Genomic DNA, 22,178 nt, shown 5'->3' with positions numbered 1-22,178 from the left:
ATGCTCCCCTCATTGACAGACAGACAAAACTACTAAAATACTGATAGGCATGCAAACAGAAACACAGGGACAGATGCATTAGTATTTTGTATGTATTCTTTTGGCATGCTTTAACCATGTGAAGACAACAGGAAATGGCAATTCACAGTGGTACAGTTTTCACCTCCCTCCAACCACCAGCATGGGTGGTAGCAATGTGGCACTATACAGACACAGTCTATGTAGGTAGGCACAATCCAGGCACAATGTCAGGGTATGGCTCACCCAGTTGTACCAATCAAAATGGTCTCTGCAAACAGTCTTAATCTAAATATTTTACTGCTGCTCAGCAAGTACAGGGTAAGGAGCTTGTAGGAAAATGGGGGTGTTGGAGAGGCAGCCTGAGCGATGCAGACACACTCACCCCTGAGATCGTCACCGATGCCCAACGCCAAGCCGTCTTTGGTCCACTGGACGATGCCCGAGTAGTTGAAGACCACACAGGAGAGGAGGACGTTCTGCCCTGCCACCACCGTCTGATCGGCGGGCTCCTGCGAGAAACGGGCCCCGGAAACTGGAGAGAGACAGAGAGGGCACATTAGAACAGATCAACAGTTACAATTTAGACACTTTTGAGCTCCTCCAGACTTCAGTAGCCGATTAACCCAAAACATCTGAGTTAGCTCATTCCTGATATCCAAAATTCTGTATGTGGGGTGTATTTAACTAGTTTCCCTCCTACACAACCTCTACATTAGTCTTACTTTACACTTATGAGTCTCTGGTCTTGGTTTCATTATTGAGCGAAGAGACAAGAGAGAGGAGATGTGTGACAAATGCTGTCAACACTTGTGTAACCAAAGGGCACACGAAGAGGCACATTACAAATATAAGCAGAGTTCACAAGAAAGAAGAAAGATTACAGTACCAATAATCAGCTCGTTAGTTTGCTTGTAGCTTATGAACCAAGCTGCTTCTTAATAGCTCCTAATAAATCCACTTTCACAAACACAGTTAAATAGTTTGTCATTTTTGTATCCAGGCAGAAGAAAACACTTAAATGTGATGTTATAGATTCCATCCTGAACCTCTCCAAAATCTCTAGCTGTATACACTGCTTTATGAAAACCAAAGGATTTTCTAATACGCACTGGTTCTTCTAATACCTTACCCAAACAGGTTTCCCCCACTTTGTTAACATCTGTTTGTTCTTTTCTGTTCTATGTACGTGCCTGTGTGTGTTTGTCAGATTCAAGCCCCATATATCACTGCTTCCAAAAGGGAGTGCAGTCTTTTGTCATTTGCATCCTTCCGATTTCATCGTTGTAAGAGATTATTGCAGCAGGATATGAATTATGGAGCATTTAATGGCAGTGGTGTAATTATGGAAAATACACTGCCACAGCCAACATTCTGCAATTCCCCTAATAAATCTTTAAATAACTGTAACATTAACTTAAATATTGCCATTGCCTTCCTCGCATTAAACCCCTCCTGTAGTTGTGAGGGAAACTGTGTCGATGTGGCTTACTTCGCATTGCGTCAATGCGTGAGAGGAAGAGGTTCAGATTTAGGGTTCAGAATAGCTGGATTTCATAAGTGCACAGGTGTCTGAATGATTACTATCACTCTTTTTAAATAGTACACTTCCGTGAACTTTCCATTTCAAAGTTTTGCTTTTTATGTACGCAAATTTAGCGCACTCCATTTCAACTTCCAATGAGTGACTGATGGATGACAAAAATAGTGGCCATGAATATGCTGTATACCGCGTGGCAACAGATAATGTCTAGAAAAATGGGAAAAGAGTTAATAAATAAAACCTACCTAGTTAATGCAATCGCCCATTTTTATTTTTACGTTTTTTAAATGATCACCTTCATTTAAAGTCGAGGCTGTCAAATTCCAAGCCTTAGGAGCTACACAATATTCTGGTTTGCCTCCAACCCTTAACTTTTAGTTACCCTAACAAATCGATACTGTGAATTCAGTTCATGATGCTGGGCTTCCCGTTGATTTTAAAGCATCTGTAATACCTGTAAGACTGTGGGTTTCTAAGACCAGCGTTCACCACTGCCACTACAAACAAACAATTAATCCTCCATGTTCCTCAATTACACAGTTTCCGTTGAATGCTTTTGTGCACGGCTAAGTACAAAGACAATCACCAGAGGATTTTTTATTTTCTTCCTCCCCACCTTTTCTTAAGCTCGGTGGAAAAAAAAAGCGACAGACCATGTAAAAAGATTTTCAAGAGAGGGAGAGAGAAACTGCGATGACTCAGAGATTTTAATTTCTGTTGCCCTAACAAGATTTTTTTTCTTCCCAATATTGTTTTTTCAGGGCTTCTACAGTAAATATTAATGTGTGTGTGTCAGTCTGTCTCTGAGCTTTCTATTGAAAAATGTCAGGCCCACATCAGCATAAAGGCTGTACTTTCTCTCTCTCTCTCTCTCTCTCTCTCTCTCTCTCTCTCTCTCTCTCTCTCTCTCTCTCACACACACACACACACACTCTATGGGTGCATCTTTCTACCATTTTCCCTCTCTTTTGCATTTTTTCTCCTTATTTCAGTCTCTTTCCTAGGCCAGACTTATATCTCTCTCTGCAAAAATGAAATAAAAAGAGAGTTGTTAATTGTTTTTTCAACAAGTCAATGGTTGTTACAACCACCTCTATATCATGGCCCAAAGCTCCTTAAAATTATTATCTTGTCTGGTTGCCAGGGTTAAATTGGTGGGGCAGGGGTATCTGAGTATTGCCAAGGGTATTTTGGTATGACCAGTACATGAATAGAAGAAGAAGAAAAAAATAACTGTTGCCAATTTCACTGTTGGATCATTATCCAGTTGTGTTGCTTTACAATGCATACAGATCATGACTGAAGTTAATTGCCAATCACAATCAATGTGGCAGCCCTTCCTCTAAGAAATGCTTTGACTGCCATTACCCTTAATGTTATGCTGGGGTGGTAAACTCTGCCACCATATTTTAAAAGGATCCCCCTCTCCTCAGGGAACAAGTGGGTTTCCCTAAGATTATAGTAAGTATATTTACCTTATTATATATTCTGAGTTGAAGGGGGAATAACCTGAATTTGGTTCAACAAAGCACCCAAGCTGGGATGGCAATTCCCCATTTGACTTATTTGTTCTCAAGCCGAGCACTTTTTCACACTGGGGGTAAACCGACAGGTGGTGAGGTGCCGGGTTCGAGTTGGCATGGAGTCAAAGTGTGGCCAGCCAGAGTGTGGGGACCTGCCCCATTGTAACATTACCCTCCTTTAATTGCTACCCCACTTCAACTCCATCAGTGAGTCAGAACATCTAATCGGGGAAATCTCCTTCAACAGCACAGCGGAGCACTAAAAAAGAATCAGAGCCCAAAGCTTTAATTCTGTTTAACTGCTGGGTCCTCCCCTCTGGATGAACAAAGGATTCTTCAAATAATTGATCCCAGAAGGCTATGCTTCCCCTCCTCTCACTCTCTATCCCAGGGCTCTACTTGTTTCTCTATGTGCTAAAACAATCCTATTAGCTTATTAAGGCAACCTCAGTAATTGAGAAGTTTTAAAAGGGGCTCCCCTGAGGCTTCCTCATGGGGAGATAATGTGTGTTTTTTAGGGGGTAAAACGGGGGTGGGATTGTTGGAGGGGTTGGTCACATGGTTTGGTGTGGGTTGATGGTCACGTTACAAATTAACATTGAATTTGGTGATGCAGAATTCTATAATCTCACTGAGATGTATCCTAATAACAGGGGGTGGGGGGTTCATATGATTGCAAAAGGCCATCCCTGAGCCATGGGACATTTCACTTCACATCTTTTCTCACTGTAGATTTTTTCACCCTTTAGTTAAGGAGATTTTTTGCAGACCTTGTTCATTTTACTTCCAATGTTATGGATTGCAGTCAGAATCAACAGTAAGCACATAGGCTTTCAGCAATTCGAAATGTATTTTACCCCATCAAATGCTTTGATAAAATTCCATATGACTGTTCCTAAAAAATAAAAAAGCAAGAAAAAAAAAAAACTGAATAGCCATGAATTAAAATGCGACCCGACAACATAAAAAGCAAATGTACCATAACGTTAAATTTGTGTCCTCTTTGAAGGGATTTTGTCACTAAATAAATGTTTACGCTCAAAATTCCAAGACTTAATCCGTTACATATTAAATCACTTCCCAATTGTGTGGGTTAATTGGTTTCCTGTTCTAACCTAAGTGGGAACTTAAAGAAACGCGCAGAAAACACGCAGAAAATGTAAAAAGTGACTTACGAGTGACTAAGGTTTCATATTTTCTCTCTGAGGCAGAACGAAATCCGTATGGCATGTCACGTGCCTTAACTAATTACCAAGATCTGTCGCTTTTAAAGACTTAAGTCTCTTGATTTTTTTCTTCCTTTCTGAGAAACGTCAGGGTACATTTCCCTGACTAAGCACCCTCCTGTCAGGCTGAACAAAAAAAACAAAAAAAAAATTGCAAGGCTAGGAAAGCGATGAGCAGCAGATCTTGATGCACATCCTACAATATTTGTACCAAACAATATCCTGACACTCATTTTATTTGTGACTGATAAAACAAGGGTTTACAGCATGTCAGCACATGGAGACACAGTTCTGGTTTCGTACAGCCTGTGATCTGCTTAAAAAGAACACAGCAGCCAACAAACACAAGGTTGGCCTTCTGCTGCATTCAACCTGATGTCAATCTTTCTTGCACTTTCACCTCTCAAGCTAATTTAAAGACATCATTCTCATTTCAGTGCTCGCTGATATTTATTATTCCATAAACAGACAATTCTGTAACAGACAATACAGACAGCAGCTCAGTATAGGAACCAAAATAATACTTGAACATGTTCTTGTTTTGTAATTCCGCTTTATTCAGAGGTTCTTATTCTAACAACAGTTGAAACATTCACAGCTGCATTCTTACTGATCTGAAATCTGACCATGAAGGAAGTACGATTGTCCAACTTGACTTGAACCATCTTAAAAGCACAACTCCCTCTCAGAATGAACAACTGCTTAGCATGTTGTGATCCGGGGGGGAATAATTACTTATCAACCAACACAATGTCCAACAGCAACCAACTTGTCTCCAGAAGGCCTCCAGTGTTACAGATCAGCAGCAGCAAAGTCTTTGTATACACTTAAGTCTCCTTTAGAAGGACTACCTAGCTGACCCCTTCACGAACCTCTGAGGTAACACCAAAAATGTCAAAAGCACTGCTTCAGTCCCTCCTCTAGAGCAAGGTTTCTTTTTTCCCCTCGCTTACTCATGACTAACACAGTCAGGCATTACTCACAGCATAACCCGTGGTGTCAATCAAAACGCAAACTTGGGGGGAGAAACGGCAACATCTCTGCTAATTTTCCATGGGTTCCACTTTATTTATGCATTACATTGTGGACTTAACAGCATCAATAAGATCAAGCAATGGGCCGCTAATGAGCGATTTAAATTATTATTTTTTCTTCAGGTCTCTGCCTCCTCCTAAGCCTGTGATAAGTAGATAAGCGAAGACTCGAATAGAAACCCTTTGTAACCTAAAACAACATGATTCTGGTGCTTTGTTTAGTACATCAGGAAAATTGACAACAAAAGATGAGGAGAATTTAGTGCCTACATTTCACCCATGAAAGGGTCTACATTCTGTCCCTTCCTCTAGGTTTTATAGATCTCCTCAAAATGTTCATGGTCTAGAAACACTGTTAATAGGAGACCCAGGGAAGCTGTTATTTTTTAACCAAGTTAATAATTCCCTAAATGAAGGGCCTTCAGGCCTTAGATGGAACAAAATCTAGCAGATCCAGTAGCCTTTGAAGATCACACCCCCTCCACACACACACACACACAAATGGTAAAAGACCATTCCTCTTTACTACACATCACATCCCATGCTCCAAGCTCTCGTTAACATTCTCCTTGATAATGCCATGAAATGTTTTGGCCCGCTCGCATAACAGAGTTTGTGTTTGTTTCATCCTTGTTTCATCGTGTACATTCTTTGTGGTGCCTGTTTTCTTCCTTTTTTTTCCCCTCTCATCTTTTCCAAAACACACAGCGTCACATGCGGTTTGTTTTTCCAACACTGCGCCTCAGCCCACAGGAGTCATTCACGCCGAATCGATGCCAGACGAGGGGCGGCCAAAAGAAGATTGACCCTTTGTTTCCCGTGTGGTTACTCAGACAGACTGTGTGTAGGGGGGAGTGAAGGCAAGCTGAGCGAACGTTCAGTTTTTGGCTTATAAATTCTGCCATTAAAAAATGCACTTCCCTTAGGGATCCTTAAGTCTGATAACTCAGTGAAGAAAATAAAATGGGCGGGGGGAATCTCTTAAACTTGCACTGGAACGGCATATTACAAAATGCAGATGGTCAAAAGGGACACAGATAAATAAATAATAATTTGGAGTGCCATGAGATACATGCAAATCATTTACCTCAAGGCTAGGCACCTTCCAGGCCTGGAGTGTTGCAATTTTATTCAGTTTATTTTTTGGATTCCATATCCAGATCTTTATAATGATAGGTTGTGAATGCAACCCTGGTTATCTGAAAAAGGAAGCACTGCCCAAGGGTTACAAGGTCACTCGGGAGTTCAATTCTACCAGCAAAAGAGGAAGTTCCTGTGCAGATATCAATCTTACACAAACTGGAAGTAGGAAGGGACCTGTTTTGAATGACGGGCACAGGGGCCAATGGCAGCTTTGATAGAGAGATGTTTTTATTGGGTTCCAACGGAAGTGCACTGAAACCTCTTCCCCCCATTATATTGATAAGAGGTTAAATCACCTATTTCTTCTAATTCTTCCATGTTTACCAGGTCACAGATGCCTGTAAAATCTACAGGAAGCTGATAGTTTAGGCCTTGAGTTGCCTACTCCTGGATCACATGCTACTCATAATCACTGAATACAAAACTGGACACAGTTTGTCAGGTGATAGATGATATTGACCAATGAGGTAGATTTTAAAGCTTGGTAGGTATGGAAGGAAAACTACTGTGTAATATGGCCAGTGTATTCTGGGGACTCTGAAGGGGATGTTGGCCAAACTGCCTGGCTTGGGTTGGGTGAAGTCGTCTGGGGGACAATGTCTTGGCTCAGTATGCACCAGTGACAGTCAGCCAGGCTTTGTCTGTAATCCATTGGGCACAAAAGTCCTACTGCTTAAAATTCTGTGTTTAAGGGTTTCAAAGCAGCCAAATGACAGTTCCCAACAGGTTTAGTGTGGGAAAGGAAACTGAAAAAGTAAAGGAAAGAGGGAATTGTCCTCCAGATCTAATGATCCACATCTGGCCATTATTGTAGCACCCTTCTCTGCTCACTTTGTGATTCTGCGTATCAGAAGAGTGGTGACAATGACTTTGAAGCACTAGAAACTCTCCTGCAGAGACGCACAGACCCGGGGACACAAATGGAATTTGGGCTTCAAGGTATTCAAGACAGAAAACAGGAGACACTTCTTCACACAGAGAGTTGTCACAATCTGGAACAACCTCCCCAGCAATGTGGTTGAAGCTGAAAATTTGGGGACATTCAAAAATAGACTGGATATTAGCCTTGAATAACTTCCTTATTAATGGACACCAAACGAGCATGATGGGTTGAATGGCTCTCTCTCATTTGTAAACTTTCTTATGTCCTTTAAGAGATTTTCAGTTGGAAAAGGTCTCACCTGGGAACTTTGCCTTCAGATTGGATGGATATATAGGTGGGAATATATAGGTTTATAAGCTCTTTGCCCAATTCTCCTGTATATTCTTTTGAAAACGCAGGAACAATCCCATTAATCCACCGCGGGAGTAAGGAGAAAGGCAGGCATCAATATGTATCTGCCTGTCACCTCCTGAGAAATGCAGTCTAAGCACATTGCTCTTAAATAACTTCAATATTTTCCTTTCCACATAGTTTAAAATGGATGTTCAGGGAAGTGGTGGATGGTTTTGTGGGGGGGGGGGGGGGGGATCAGGGGCTATATAGTTATGAGAATGCTCTTGCTGATTTGCATTGAGTGTGACTTTGCTATGCCACAACAGGATTCGTCTTGTTATGCCAATGAAGGTTTTCTTTGAACTTCCAGAAAAGCAAGGCGAGAGAACGAGAAACAGGGGAGAGAGGGGGAGGCAATATTCTGCAGACTGGATAGGGGGGCTCAACTCCCTGAATGAAGCAGAGAGAGAAGGAGAGAGAGAGGTACAGGAGGAAGAAAGAGGGGGAGAAAACAGACATAGCAAAATAGAGAGAGACAGAGACAGAGAGCAAGGGATGGGGAGAAAGATAAAGCTACAAAGTCATTGAGAATGTGAGAGAATGCGAATAAGGGGAAAAATGAGAGATGTAGAAATGGGAAGGGTAGACCATAGAAAATAAAACAGACAGAGCTGCAGAAAAAGAGAGAGAGAGAGAAGGACAGAGCTACAGAGAGAGAGAGAGAGAGAGAGAGATAGGGGGAGCGAAACTGTCACAGCGGTTCAGGTGATCACACAGACGTAGTTCTCTGTAGTGACAGGGAACAGAAATTTAATTAACCCCTGGGGACATGCACCGCTTAACTCTCTCTCTCTCTCTCTCTCTCTCTCTCTCTCTCTCTCTCTCTCCCTCCCTTTCTCTCTGGCACTAGTGTGTTCTACATCCTCTTTCTCTCTCTCAGCTTGTCCCCTCTGTGTCTGTGTGTCTGTCTGATTAAAAGGAAAAGGGGGGAAATTAATAATTATTTAAAAAAAAATCACTCAAAAAGCAATTAACCGAGGGAAAAAAAAAAAAAAGACACACATTGCTGTACAAACTCCCCCCCACACACCCACCCACATAAACACAGTGAGACACTCATAAAGCTGGAAAATGCCAGCATCAATGTGTTTGTGTGTCTATCTACCTGCAATGAAGTACCCCTCTGTGGAATATGGGTTTGATTCGCCTGTGCCTAATTACTACACGTAGACATTCATGTTTTCATGTAGCACGCTCTCTCTCCATGTAGTTTATGTACAATACCCATCTAAAGTATCTAGCTTCCTGCAACACTGCCATGATGGCTACAGAATGCATCCCCTGTCTGTATGTAGCTCTGCCAAAATCCTACTTCAATTGACTGCCGTTGCAAAGAAAATAACCTCCCTCGTTGACTAACCTATATTTCAATGCATCGATCTTCCTCTCTCAGTGGATCTCTCCTCTGCCGTCCACCCACCCCCTATTTAGAAATGATCTGTACTACTTATCTCAGTCTCACCCTAATCAAACGAGATAGGCGGTGTCCTGCCCAGAAGGGTTTGTTTTAAGAAGTTCTGTGTTCCATAGCCCAAAAACAAGCAAAGCAGTGAAGAACGTCTAGGGAGAAGCTCGATTCGTGATCTGGCCGCTGAGATCAAATTTGCAAAAAGGGAAGGAACTCCTATGGAAACAAGTTATGAGCAAAACTGGAATCAAAGAAAGGTTGCAATTTTAACACTTTTGTACTCTCTCCCCACATGAATCCATGCACATCTGAAGTGGAAACTGCGGTGTTCCCTTTCAAGGGCTTGAATTCAATCACCGGGTTGAGCCATCACAGCCTCTGGGCTAAGATTAGGGCTCGTTTTTATGGGGCATTTGGGTTGCATCACAAACACTTGAGGAGTCCATCAGAGAAGCGGGCCACCTTGAAATGAATGGATGTTCACTACCTCCATTATCCTGGTGATCGTGGTACCTTTGCCACACTGTACAGAAATGTATGTGGTGGTTATTCACATAGTACATAAACATCTCAAGACACGTGATGCTTGACAATTGAATGATAATGTTGAATCCCAGTGGTTTCCTTGTAACGATTATTTAATCAACGCTATTGTTTCAGAGGCTTAATTCTCTAGTTTTTAATGGGAGTAATTAATCGTTTTGGTGAGTAAGGTGCTTCTGCTTTTTGGCCCTTTATGAGGCAATTAGCGCTCATTGATTGGCTAATTAATGTTCTGTGCTTTTTGCAAATATGGATATGCATGCAAAACATTGGTTGGTAGAAGGATTATCTGGATATAAAAGTTGGGAGTTGGATTAAGGTTACACACATGTAGGTCAAAATACACCACGTCCTTGATTATACAAATACTTGAGCGGCCCCTGAAGATCTTTCACTCATTAAATTTCACATATTCAACTCTCTAATAATGTAGCTGTTTTCTTTATTTTCTGATCACATAAATTACGAATGGATATATTGCAACACTTCAGATTCAGTGGGCAATTACTAAATAATTACTATTAATGTACAATTTATAACAGTGTAGTGACAAAGCTTTACAATGTAAGTAATGTGTCACTAATTATGTATTTCAAATAAAGCAGACATTCCATATTAGCTCCTCTGAAAATAGGTGTTATTACTATGTAAATACATTGTAAGTACATATGTAATTACTCAGTACTTACATGCACAAATTGTCTACTGTACTTTCTGTACTACGCCCTATAGGATTTCATTTAGAAGAATATAGAAACATTTAAAAACCCATATCTTCCCGTGTTTGTCATTTCAATTCTCAGTCAGTGTGGAAGGTTAGTAGGTCTATACAGTTCCTAGAATGCAGCTTATTTCAGAAGCATCTACATGTTGATTTTATGCGTGTGTTGTATACACATTAGTAATGCATCTCTTGCCGTTGGGTTTTTCTAGAGAAGTTCTGAGATGGTCAAGTGAGGGTATTTCTGGAACATGGGCTTAGCTGACATGAAATGACCCACATTTAGTCAGCACAGGAAACCGCGTTGGAATACCAGAGATGTCTGTGAATACCTATCAGAAGTGTATACATACACTCACCTAAAGGATTATTAGGAACACCTGTTCAATTTCTCATTAATGCAATTTTCTAACCAACCAATCACATGGCAGTTGCTTCAATGCATTTAGGGGTGTGGTCCTGGTCAAGACAATCTCCTGAACTCCAAACTGAATGTCTGAATGGGAAAGAAAGGTGATTTAAGCAATTTTGAGCATGGCATGGTTGTTGGTGCCAGACGGGCCGATCTGAGTTACTGGGATTTTCATGCACAACCATTTCTAGGGTTTACAAAGAATGGTGTGACAAGGGAAAAACATCCAGTATGCGGCAGTCCTGTGGGCGAAAATGCCTTGTTGATGCTAGAGGTCAGAGGAGAATGGGCCGACTGATTCAAGCTGATAGAAGAGCAACTTTGACTGAAATAACCACTCGTTACAACCGAGGTATGCAGCAAAGCATTTGTGAAGCCACAACACGTACAACCTTGAGGCGGATGGGCTACAACAGCAGAAGACCCCACCGGGTACCACTCATCTCCACTACAAATAGGAAAAAGAGGCTACAATTTGCACAAGCTCACCAAAATTGGACAGTTGAAGACTGGAAAAATGTTGCCTGGTCTGATGAGTCTCGATTTCTGTTGAGACATTCAGATGGTACAGTCAGAATTTGGCGTAAACAGAATGAGAACATGGATCCATCATGCCTTGTTACCACTGTGCAGGCTGGTGGTGGTGGTGTAATGGTGTGGGGGATGTTTTCTTGGCACACTTTAGGCCCCTTAGTGCCAATTGGGCATCGTTTAAATGCCACGGCCTACCTGAGCATTGTTTCTGACCATGTCCATCCCTTTATGACCACCATGTACCCATCTTCTGATGGCTACTTCCAGCAGGATAATGCACCATGTCACAAAGGTCGAATCATTTCAAATTGGTTTCTTGAACATGACAATGAGTTCACTGTACTAAACTGGCCCCCACAGTCACCAGATCTCAACCCAATAGAGCATCTTTGGGATGTGGTGGAACGGGAGCTTCGTGCCCTGGATGTGTATCCCACAAATCTCCATCACCTGCAAGATGCTATCCTATCAATATGGGCCAACATTTCTAAAGAATGCTTTCAGCACCTTGTTGAATCAATGCCACGTAGAATTAAGGCAGTTCTGAAGGCGAAAGGGGGTCAAACACAGTATTAGTATGGTGTTCCTAATAATCATTTAGGTGAGTGTATACACACAGACACACACGAGAAATATAGCAAGGTACGTACATCTCTTCAAAAAATATATGCGTACGGGCAAATTAGGTGACATCCACGCACAGCCTGTGATTTTGCGTGGCATGGTAATTGTGCCCTCACTGCCTGAAGCTTAAATAAATGGTTGTTTTCAAAGCCAGGTTTGCTCGTTATTAAACTGCAGCGTAACGGCCTCCAATGACAGAGGGAGTGCATAGAAATTTCACAAACAGCAGTGTTTCATCAATCTATGTGTTATTACAGTCAAAGGTCAGACTACTTGCCCTCCTTTGCAGACTATGCAAAACAGGGAATAAGCTGTGTAGCAAAGGTCACAAACAGCATTCTTATATTAATTTGAAGAAGGAAAACAGCAGTATAGTCACACAATATGGTAAGGTGTCGTATATAATCTCACTAAAGTACCTTGAAAAATATTAGTATTGTGAATGGACAAAAATATGAATAGTCATCATATTTTGTCCTTCTTTGTCTACTAAATTAAAAAAAATCTGCAGGATGGTCACAGACCTTTGTCTCATGCAGTTATGAATGAACAACAACTACAACAACCACCATCACCACAACAATAACAGAGTTTGGCAAGCAGTGCATAATGACCTGAAAAATAAATAAAACCGCCTATAGCAACCCCTTGGGTGATACGGACATTTAGTGTGTCGCATGGCAAAAGCATAGACTTGATTTGCACAAATATGAATATGCCCACAGGCAACAAACACACAAACACACACACACCTTAACTATGGTATGCACACATCCTCCAAGACATTTACATTCGTCAAGCTCCACTCCACTCTCTCACGCTGTGATTCTAGAATGAAAGCACAGACACTTGTGGCATGAGGAAAAAGATAGAAGGAAGATATAAACCTTTATTATTAATGCACAGACTCAGTGTATACCTGCCAATCAGGAGTTAGAGTGAACCAAGAGAGCTAGTGGGGCAAGGATAGTCAGAGGCCCCTTCCAATCCATTTCAGCACTGCTTTCAGAACAACCAGTGTTTATTATGAAACCAAATCAACAATTTAGGAATCAAACGACCCAGAGGCTAGGTTCGCCAACTTCCTGAACTGGAATGTATTGGAAGGACTTTCGTTTATCTGTGCCTGGAGACTGTAGGGGTCATCAGTATCATACGACCTAGTGGCAGTGATGCTTTCTCTGCACCAATCACACATGAGAGTCTGATTGTGTATTAGGGACCAGGACTGGTACAAAGGGAAGGGGGATTTGGGGGATGTCACAGGTAAGACAGTTTTTAGATGATGATTAACAATCGAGAAATGAAAATCAAGAGATTACTCTAAAAATGCAAAACAAGAGATTCCACTTTTTCGGCGTACAGCTGGGCTGTGACATCTTCTTAAATCGCCACCCACCCGCCTCCTTCCATTAGCCCCCCAGTCCTCTGATCTTCTCACAGTTGACTACTGACCGACCACTGGCTCCCAATCCAAGCTGCACTTGTCCCAGTTCTGGAGCAACTGACCACAGTTACCTACAGGCTCATTCTGGATCACAATAGCCTGCCACCATCCTGAGCTCCAAGCAGACACTTGAAACATTAAAAACACTGTTCCATTACAGCACATTCCACTGCACAGATTTGGTCCTTTAGCTCCAGAACACAAAAATGCCTCTGCCTTCACAATAAATCACCCAACTTCACTTCTGCACGGCACTAACTGCCTTCTGCCTTCACTTAATACATGCACACACATAAATATGTACACACAGTACATCTACATATATTATAGATGTGCATGCGCACATACACAGTCTGCACGCGCCCCGTTTCGGCAGAAGTACAACATAATGTCATTTTATATTTATATATATTTTTTATTACTTTTTTTTTTTTCAGCATATTTCCTGCATGGCCTTTAGCTTCTCAGGATTGTGAGGAAAAATTTTTCCTCGGAAATGTCACACGTACATCCTCTGCCATGCTCCCTCTCCCTCTGCCTCTCTTTCCCTCGCTCCTTCTTTCATGGCTGGGAGGGGTGTTGGGGACGCCTGTCACCCTCCATTTATCACATTAAAACTCTTGCAGCCTCTGGCACCCCCCTCCCCACCTCACTCCCTACTTCTCTCTCAAGCTGACTCTGAATGGATATTTACATATGGTGAGTGGAATGCATTTCATATGCCTGTAACAAAGTCTTTCTTCTCTTTCACTTGCTCTCTCTCTTCTCTCTCTCTCTCAACCCATCTTTCATTCTTTTCCTCTTTTCTTCATTCTGTATTTTTAATTCAGTCCTTGGTGCATATAGTTACTATTCTTCATGTGTGTTGTATTTAGAATCATATACATACACACACACACACACACACATATATGCTGTCAATGTCAATTCTGTTGGATTCACCCCGGTTCTTAATGAAGTGAGGTTTCCATTATTAGTCTACATTAGTTCATACCACGTTACCTGTGTTTTCTACTGAGTTTTAACATGATACATATATTAATATTAATGGTTGTGTTTTCTGAACAGAGGGAACTGGATTAATCAACCACTTTATTCATCTCATGCAGATTAGATATGGCAATGCCGTGACATGGTATAGGAATATTTGTATTTAGTGCTTATATAATACAAGGCAAGGATTTTTCAACCGTGGTCCTGGAGGTACCCTTGGGTCGTGTTTATTGTTTGTTGTCTCCAACTTAAGTCTTATTTGCACAAGACCTACATATTCCTTTTATTAATACATTCAGTCTCTGTGTTCGGAACAAAATACCTTCAGGTGTATTGCCACCAAGATATTTAGCAAACAAATCTCCCTGACAGATGTCTAAACAGGAGGATAACAAGGAAGGGTGCCCAGACGCAATCCTGAATTTCATTTCCACAGGAATTATTCCAATGGCTGCATCGAGCCCAGTTAAATAAAGCAACCTACATATCTGTATAGATATGTCCTATTATAAAGCCAGTGCTCAGTTCTAAACCCCCATACGTCTTTAAGGAAACAGGTAAGCAGGGTCTCAGCCCACCCTGATGGTAAAGTCTTTAAAGTTAGTCAGGTTAAAGTCTTTAAACAGGTTCACCCAAGAGCAATTCCATGCTTGGTCACTGACGTCCAATGGTACCTTGCTTTTCATTGGTCAACTCGTACAGGATGAAAAGTGAAGGCACTGGTTCCACATTACACTGGGTGCTAGTGCTAAATTGTCAGACAACAGACAATGGACTTCAATCTGAGCACAGTGCAGTGAGGCTGATGGAAAAAGACAAAGGCCGGCAATGTCATTTCTGTCCTGTGAACCTGTTTGGCCTCTTATCTTCATGCAGGGACATACCAGACACTATACTAGTCAGGGCCTTGATCAATATCTCGCATGTTCGCTGTATTAAACAGCACACCAGGATGCAGGGAGTGTACTGTGGGAAGTTTGGTAGGCTGTGGACTTGGTGTGACGGGTGTCCTTCTCAGCAGTGGTCAGTACAGAAACCCACAGTATGATAAATGGCAAGAGCTATGCATTTATTCCTACTTACCAAAATAACAACAAAAAACAACAACCCAAAACAAATCTCTGACAGTTAGATGTCATCCTATTATTGCAGCCATCTCTATAACACTACCATTTTCCCTGTGCCAACCTTCCCCTGCCCACCCCCCCACTTCCAGCTTCCCCCTTGTTAGTTCAAAGCTCATTCCTCTCATCCAGGGTGACGTGTCTCAGATGGAGTGTAAATCCCTGGGCATGCTGGCTGCTGCTTCCTCTTTATTTCATTTCATCCCCTCTCTCCCGTGCTCTCCCCTTCTTTTCATGAGGAGCTTGCTACACTACAGGGCCTGATCTCTTGCCTCACTGGATCTCTCTCTCTCTCTCTCTCTCTCTCTCTCTCTCTCTCTCTCTCTCTGTGTTTCCTTGCCTTTGAGCCTTGCTCTCTTTTTCTCCCCATTTTTCTCCCTCGTCTTTCTTTAAAGTTTATCTCCCTTTCTCCCGGCCTCTATCCTTCCCACTATCCATTTGTCAAGCCTCTCTCTGTCCTGTATGACTTTGTCCTGCTTTCTCTTCCTCTATACCTCTAACATCTCATTGTATATATAGTTATAGTGTGTATATAGAGAGCAGTGAAATGTGAAATATATTAGTATTACCATTGCCATACAATATAATATACTTAATGTATTATTTTGACCCCAACCTTATATTAAATTGTTATAGTTTTATAGCACAAAACTCTATTGATGTAACCTTGTACCACTTTAACTTCTCTCCCAATCCTCCTCATTTCTCCAGCAATATATACACAATAAGATGCCCCTCCCCTGCCCTCAGTCTCTCCTTCCTTCTCTCCGGCCTCTGTCCTTTCATATCTGTCTTTCAGGGGCTGTCACCAAAGAGCAGTAAATTCACTATCACAAAGACCAGGGGCTACAAAATACCCAAGAGAAAAAAGGGCCCACTCACTTCGATTGTTCATAGCCGAGCAATGAGCTCAAACAATGAGGTCTTTTCACTGGGACCCCTTGGCTCTTCTGTGTTTGATCATAGCCAGATCATTTTTAGCCACTGTCGTTTGAAGGCTATACAGGAGATCCCACTGTTGTGGAAGCTACTATGAATAACAGCCAGCCAAAGCTGCAAGCCAGCTCACAAGACCAGTCAAAACAAATCATTGACAGAAATAAAAATCCACACTTCCAGAGTGTACGATTCTTGAAGATCAACAAAATGTAAGAGGACAGTCTTTGGTAATAATAGAAGTTGATCTGCTTTCTTGAGGAAATTAGTTAGAAGATGTGAAAAGAGTGTCTGCATGTTTACACAAGGATTTTCAAATTGCCATGCAGTCCTATGTCACTTCCAACCCCCATAGGTAGCTTATAAATTAAGAGTAACAGCTGCTTATTTGAAGAGAGACAAACATCTCACTTTGGTATAACACCACCATTAAATACCAGTAACAGACAATGGTAAACCTGGTGGATAAAAACTAGGCTGCTACAGTCGGCTCATTACTATTAGAAAAGTAGTTATCCAACATCTAGTATCGTCAAATGTGGACAAGAGAAACTACGGCTTCACCAGATTCAACTTTTAAAATGGTGTTCCAGCAGAATTCCTCATGAGACATTTGAACTCAGTCTTCGCTTCAGTGATCCAGTCAAACACAGTTCCTAAAGAGACCGATGTCTTATAAACCCTGGGGGACGAGGTGGCCCTCCAGTGGTCAACACTAACCTAAGCCATGGTATTATTCCATAGGAGCCACACGTCGCTGATGGTGGCAGTTATAACAGTAAATCAGGGAATTACGGGTTGATTCAAGCCTGTCTGCAGATGCTTTACTTTGGTGGTGTAGATTATGGACAGTGTAAGCAATTACGGTTTAGGCTGTCGTCTGCTGTCTAGCAATACAAGCGCCCCCCCCCCCGCAACTTCATTGACGCGTCCCCCCCACTCCCCCCTCTCTCTCTCCTTTTTATTCAATAATTATTTTTCATGTTGTGACTTCACTACAGGATTTAACCTCTGATACATCTCTCTCTCTGTCTCTTTCTCTCTAACTCCGCCGTTTCATTTTATTCCAGAAAAGCATCTCTTTCAAGCCTGACTGCAACATTTAATCTTGTTTTCTTTTTTTTTTTTAGGTTCTCGATTAATAGGCTGCCATTTGACTTTTTTTCTTTTTGATATTTTCTTGCCTCCATTTTTTTTTTAAAGACCCTTTCATTTCATGCGCAGCCGCCGTCATCCTCCAACCCTTTACTCAACTCACCATTTCTTCTCCCCCTCCTCTCTCTCTCTCTCTTTCTCTCCCCCCCTTAACTGTTTTCCCATGCAGTACCTCCAGGCCACTTCTTGTTCTATTTTCCACAACAGTCAAACAACAAAACAACAGTGTGTGCCTGCTTGTCATGTCTCCTATCTGACTGTAAAGCTCCACTAGCTGGTAAACTGGGCTCACACAAAAGTAGCTCCAAGCGCAATTGGACAGAGGGGCGAGGGGCGGAGGGTGCGGTTCGAGGAACAGCAAGGGGGTTTAGGTCATTTTCTTTCAGTTTAACCCATTTGTTCCATCCTGCCTATTCTTGGCCTGCTTTGCACATTATTTCTGTGCTGGAGGGGCAGAGGAGCTTCTGGTCTCTCCTTAAATACGAACCTCTTCGCAATTCAATAATTGATTAGATCGCTGTACAAGACTAGCATTTCCCAGGCTTCAACCACAACTTTTTAGAGTTACCCGCAAGAAGCCCAACAGGACCAGGAGAGGTTCAGTATCATCGAGGTTCGAATCCCGAGCAGAGGGGCTCCGACCTGCCCACACTACAGAAGTACGTCTTATGGCTTTCAGTGCCTTGGAGGGGTGAATGCTTGCGTTGATCTGTTCTCCCATGCGGAGACTTATTAATGCATAGAAAATAGCCTCACAATATAATTTGAACCTATAAGCTACATATATACATTACATAAAGTGCTATTTTAAATCTATAAAAAGGCATGAACAACATAAGGATCACATATTTCTACCATATATGAAAATACAGATATATTTGTTCTGCATGGGCTGTATCAGTGATCCTCAGCATGTCCAATAAGGAAGTCCACACCCTCCCCCAACTTTTCATACTTCAAAGACGGTGAAATACACAATCGTTGCATTTAAAAGCCGAGCTATGTAAAACATGCACGAGTGGCATGAGAAATGAAAACAAACATTACATTCAGGTCATTTATTATGTTAGCCAAGAGATTTAGTAAAAGTAAAGATTGCTTGAGAATTTTTTATTGTTTCCATTTCATTTTATATCTGAAACCAAATTAGATTATTTTTTAGATATTTGCTTGATTTAAATATTAAACAAATGAATGACTGAATGAATACATACATACATACATACATACATACATACATACATACATACACTAATAAACAGAAAAATAGGCTTTTGTATACAAAGCAGAAGAGGCACACAACAACATCCCTGAAAAAGGAGGTTTCAGACGATGAAGATTTCATATTGGCATAAATATCAAAGTGCTGATGGAACGGCTTATTATGTTCTGCCAAACTGTATACTTTGCTGCACTGCATCAGTAAGTAAGCCGCTGTTGCTTAAACACAAGGACTTTCAGAAGAATAAAAGACCCTCAGCCTCACTTCCCAAATGACAAACAGCAAAGCCGTATTAGTGTACAAGTAGGTTATGAACGCTTCTGGTTTTCGGAGAACTGCCCTGCTTTCTCTGACACACTCTCGGAGGGGGAATGGAGACTTTGCGTTAACACTAATGAAGTGTAGACTCACTATTCTATTTTTTGCTGTTGCCGGTCTATTTCCGTGGCACCCTAAGGTTTGCCATATGGCTCCAACTTGACAAAGAGAGGCTGGCGCAGGTCGGGATTTAGACGCTTAGGTATACTTAGCGTGGCAAAGTTTTTAACACTTCTGTCTGTGCCCTTCTAAATCTGATCAGTTTTACTGGAGTGGAAACAGTGTTTGTTTTTCACTCAACTTTCTCTTTTTTCCTTTCTGTATATTTTAATAGCAATATCCACGCCATGCAACGCTCCTCACCTTCTCGCACTGACCGGGGATGAAGGAATACTATTAAGGCCCCCTTTGAGTCTGAGTCATGCGATCATCTGCTCCTAGTATTTGTGCCCAAAACCAAATCTGTTGAGATCTTGTGCCAAGCGGAGGGCACACATGGACCGTACAAAGGAGATTCAACTTGTCTGCATTTCCTTATCGCTACTCGCCTTTAAATGGCAATGGGCCATCGCCAAGATGCATCTGCACCCGCATGATGAACAAATTCAGTGTAATTTGTGGAGGAGAACAATACGTTAGAACAAAAATCGTGAAAACAAACACACTGGAAGCTAAATCAGGCAAAATGTCAATGTCATGCCAGTTAGCCAGTGGAGGCGAGTGCTTAAAGGGGAACTCCACCAAAATTCCATAATTTCTCTGGTTATTCTAGAATACAAAACATATTCTGTGGAGTGAGTTTTCATGCCCAGCTCATTCTATTTACCAGAATTCAGAGATCGAGAAAGATGCCGTGACGTCACGTGGGTGCTAACTCTTGAGCTGCTTTGCTGGAAGTCAATGCGGAAAAATCTGAAAAGTCACGATAATCATTAAAACTAACATTTTATGCACGTTCGATGGTCCTATCACCCTATTTTTATGAAATCCTTCTGTTTGTAGTCATAAAAAGTTTATTCCACCATCCAGAACTGTTGCTATTATTTCTCATTATTATTATTTTATTCGAGGAACTTCCTTGTCAGCTACAGTGGAGTGGGAACTTCGCATACGTGCGTTCTCCAAAGGGGAATCCCGACTCTAAATTTTTTGACTGAACACCAGCTTCCTCTTGACGCCATAGCTTCAAAAAACTGTAGTTACTCTTCTTCAGTCTTCTCCCTTCTGCCAGCAGCTAGATCAACACTAAGGGCCGGGATTCCACTTTGGAGAACGTGTGCAGTTTGTACTCCGCTGTAGCCTACATGGCAGTCCCTTGAATAAAATAATCATGAAAAATAATAGCGACAGTTCTGGGTGGTGAAATAAACTTTTTATGACTACAAACTGATGGTTCTTTCGGAATAAGAGGGGGACAGGGACATTGGACGTGCATAAAATGTTTGATTTTAATGTTTTTCGTGACTTTTCTGATGTTCTCCATTGACATCCAGCAAAGCAGCTCCACATTTAGCACCCCGGTGACGTCACAGCGTATTTCTCAATCTCTGAATTCTGGTAAATAGAATGAGCTAGACATGAACAACTCACTCCACAGAATATTTTTCTATTCATAGAATAACCTGAGAAAATATGGAATTGTGGTGGAGTTCCCCTTTAACGGTGTTGGCTAACGCCTGTGTTTGAATGACAAAGAGGTGAAATGGAATCAGTGACTTCATTATAACATGGAGGCATAAAGGAGGACCTCTCACAGCTTTTTCTCAGTTTAAGCAAACTGAAGTCTTCACAATAATTTTGAGGGCAGGTTACAAAATAAATAAAAAAACATGAAGTTCAAGGCCAAATCATAGTCATTTGGCCTCCCATCCACTAGTTGCAAGTACTGCTGGCTACAATGCTGCTAATCGGCTTTAACAATAACTGACCTTTTGCGTAATACACACACACTCTTACCAGACTTGGCTTGTCACATTTACGCATTCCTGTTTCAGCAAAGCCAAACAATATGGGGAACGGCAGAATTTCGGAAACTTGTCTTCTGTTCTTATGATTCTTGCTTCACCCCACTGAACCCGCTGTAAGCTGTGGTCTGTCATGGTCAAACCTCTCCAGGGGGGCAAATCCACCTTTTGAAACAGCTTTCATGTTTTGTAACTCCTTCATCAGCCCATACTTTGGTAGTCTGATCTGTAACCACAACCAACAACTCTCCAACTCTCCCAGTTCATCCCGTAACCCCAGATGTGATGACTTTTCAACTTTTTGGGATATTGTTTCTTATCATAAAACCTCTCACCAGATCCCTTCTTTCTCCCTAAAAAAATCCACATAGAAAGTGTTTTCCTTGGCTTCAATAGACCCCATTGTCTGCCAGTGATAGGCAGGGCCTACATTATGGTAATGACAGTAATGCTGGGAGGCATGTAAAATGTGCTTGACAGCTAAAAGATTTTTTAGAAAGGGAGTTCGAGACAAGAGGGGGGAGAGCGAGCAAGGGAGAGCGGAGCATATGTTTACTACAGCCTGACAGAAATATGCTTTTTCAGTGCGCGTGTAGGACTGTTCCCCCCCCCCCTGTTAACGGCAATTAAACATTCAGAAATCAAAATTAGCTGTAAATAAAACATCAGCCACTGTATAGGGCTGCTTGAGTGCAGGCCAGCTGGGAGACCCATTAATAATTGAGGAGGGAAAGTGTGTTGGGAGGGGGGGGGATAAAAATAAAATAGAAGGGGGGGTAAAATGAAATTAAATAAAAAGACATTTGAAGAAAACCCCCAATTACAGCAATGTTAGGGGGACAGTGTGTTTGTGGTGTGTGTGTGTGGGGGGGGTCTGTTTGGTTTTGATTTTCTATCATGGATGGAAAGGAGGGAAAGAAAGGAGTATGGAACAGGGGAGGGTGGAGGAAGAGAAAAGAGGGAGGGAAGAACGTGAAAGCAAACAAGCAAGAAGGAAGAAAACAGAAGGAGCAA

At 41.8% G+C, this 22,178-nt stretch overlaps 1 protein-coding gene across 2 annotated transcripts in view; it reads right to left on the bottom strand.

Moving 5' to 3' along the window:
• The window catches only part of kirrel1a (kirre like nephrin family adhesion molecule 1a), a 91,174-nt gene that overhangs the window by 21,678 nt on the left and 47,318 nt on the right, over positions 1-22,178 (bottom strand). For both annotated transcript variants that reach the window (XM_066723113.1, XM_066723114.1), the window contains exon 2: positions 404-553. In XM_066723113.1, coding sequence (XP_066579210.1) covers positions 404-553 — 150 coding nt within the window. The remainder of the gene's footprint in view (positions 1-403; positions 554-22,178) is intronic.

This window comes from Amia ocellicauda, chromosome 14 (genome assembly GCF_036373705.1).
Source record: "Amia ocellicauda isolate fAmiCal2 chromosome 14, fAmiCal2.hap1, whole genome shotgun sequence".
NCBI lineage: Eukaryota > Metazoa > Chordata > Actinopteri > Amiiformes > Amiidae > Amia > Amia ocellicauda.
Note: the sequence above shows the minus strand (reverse complement) of the source record. Positions and strands in the feature narration are given on the sequence as shown.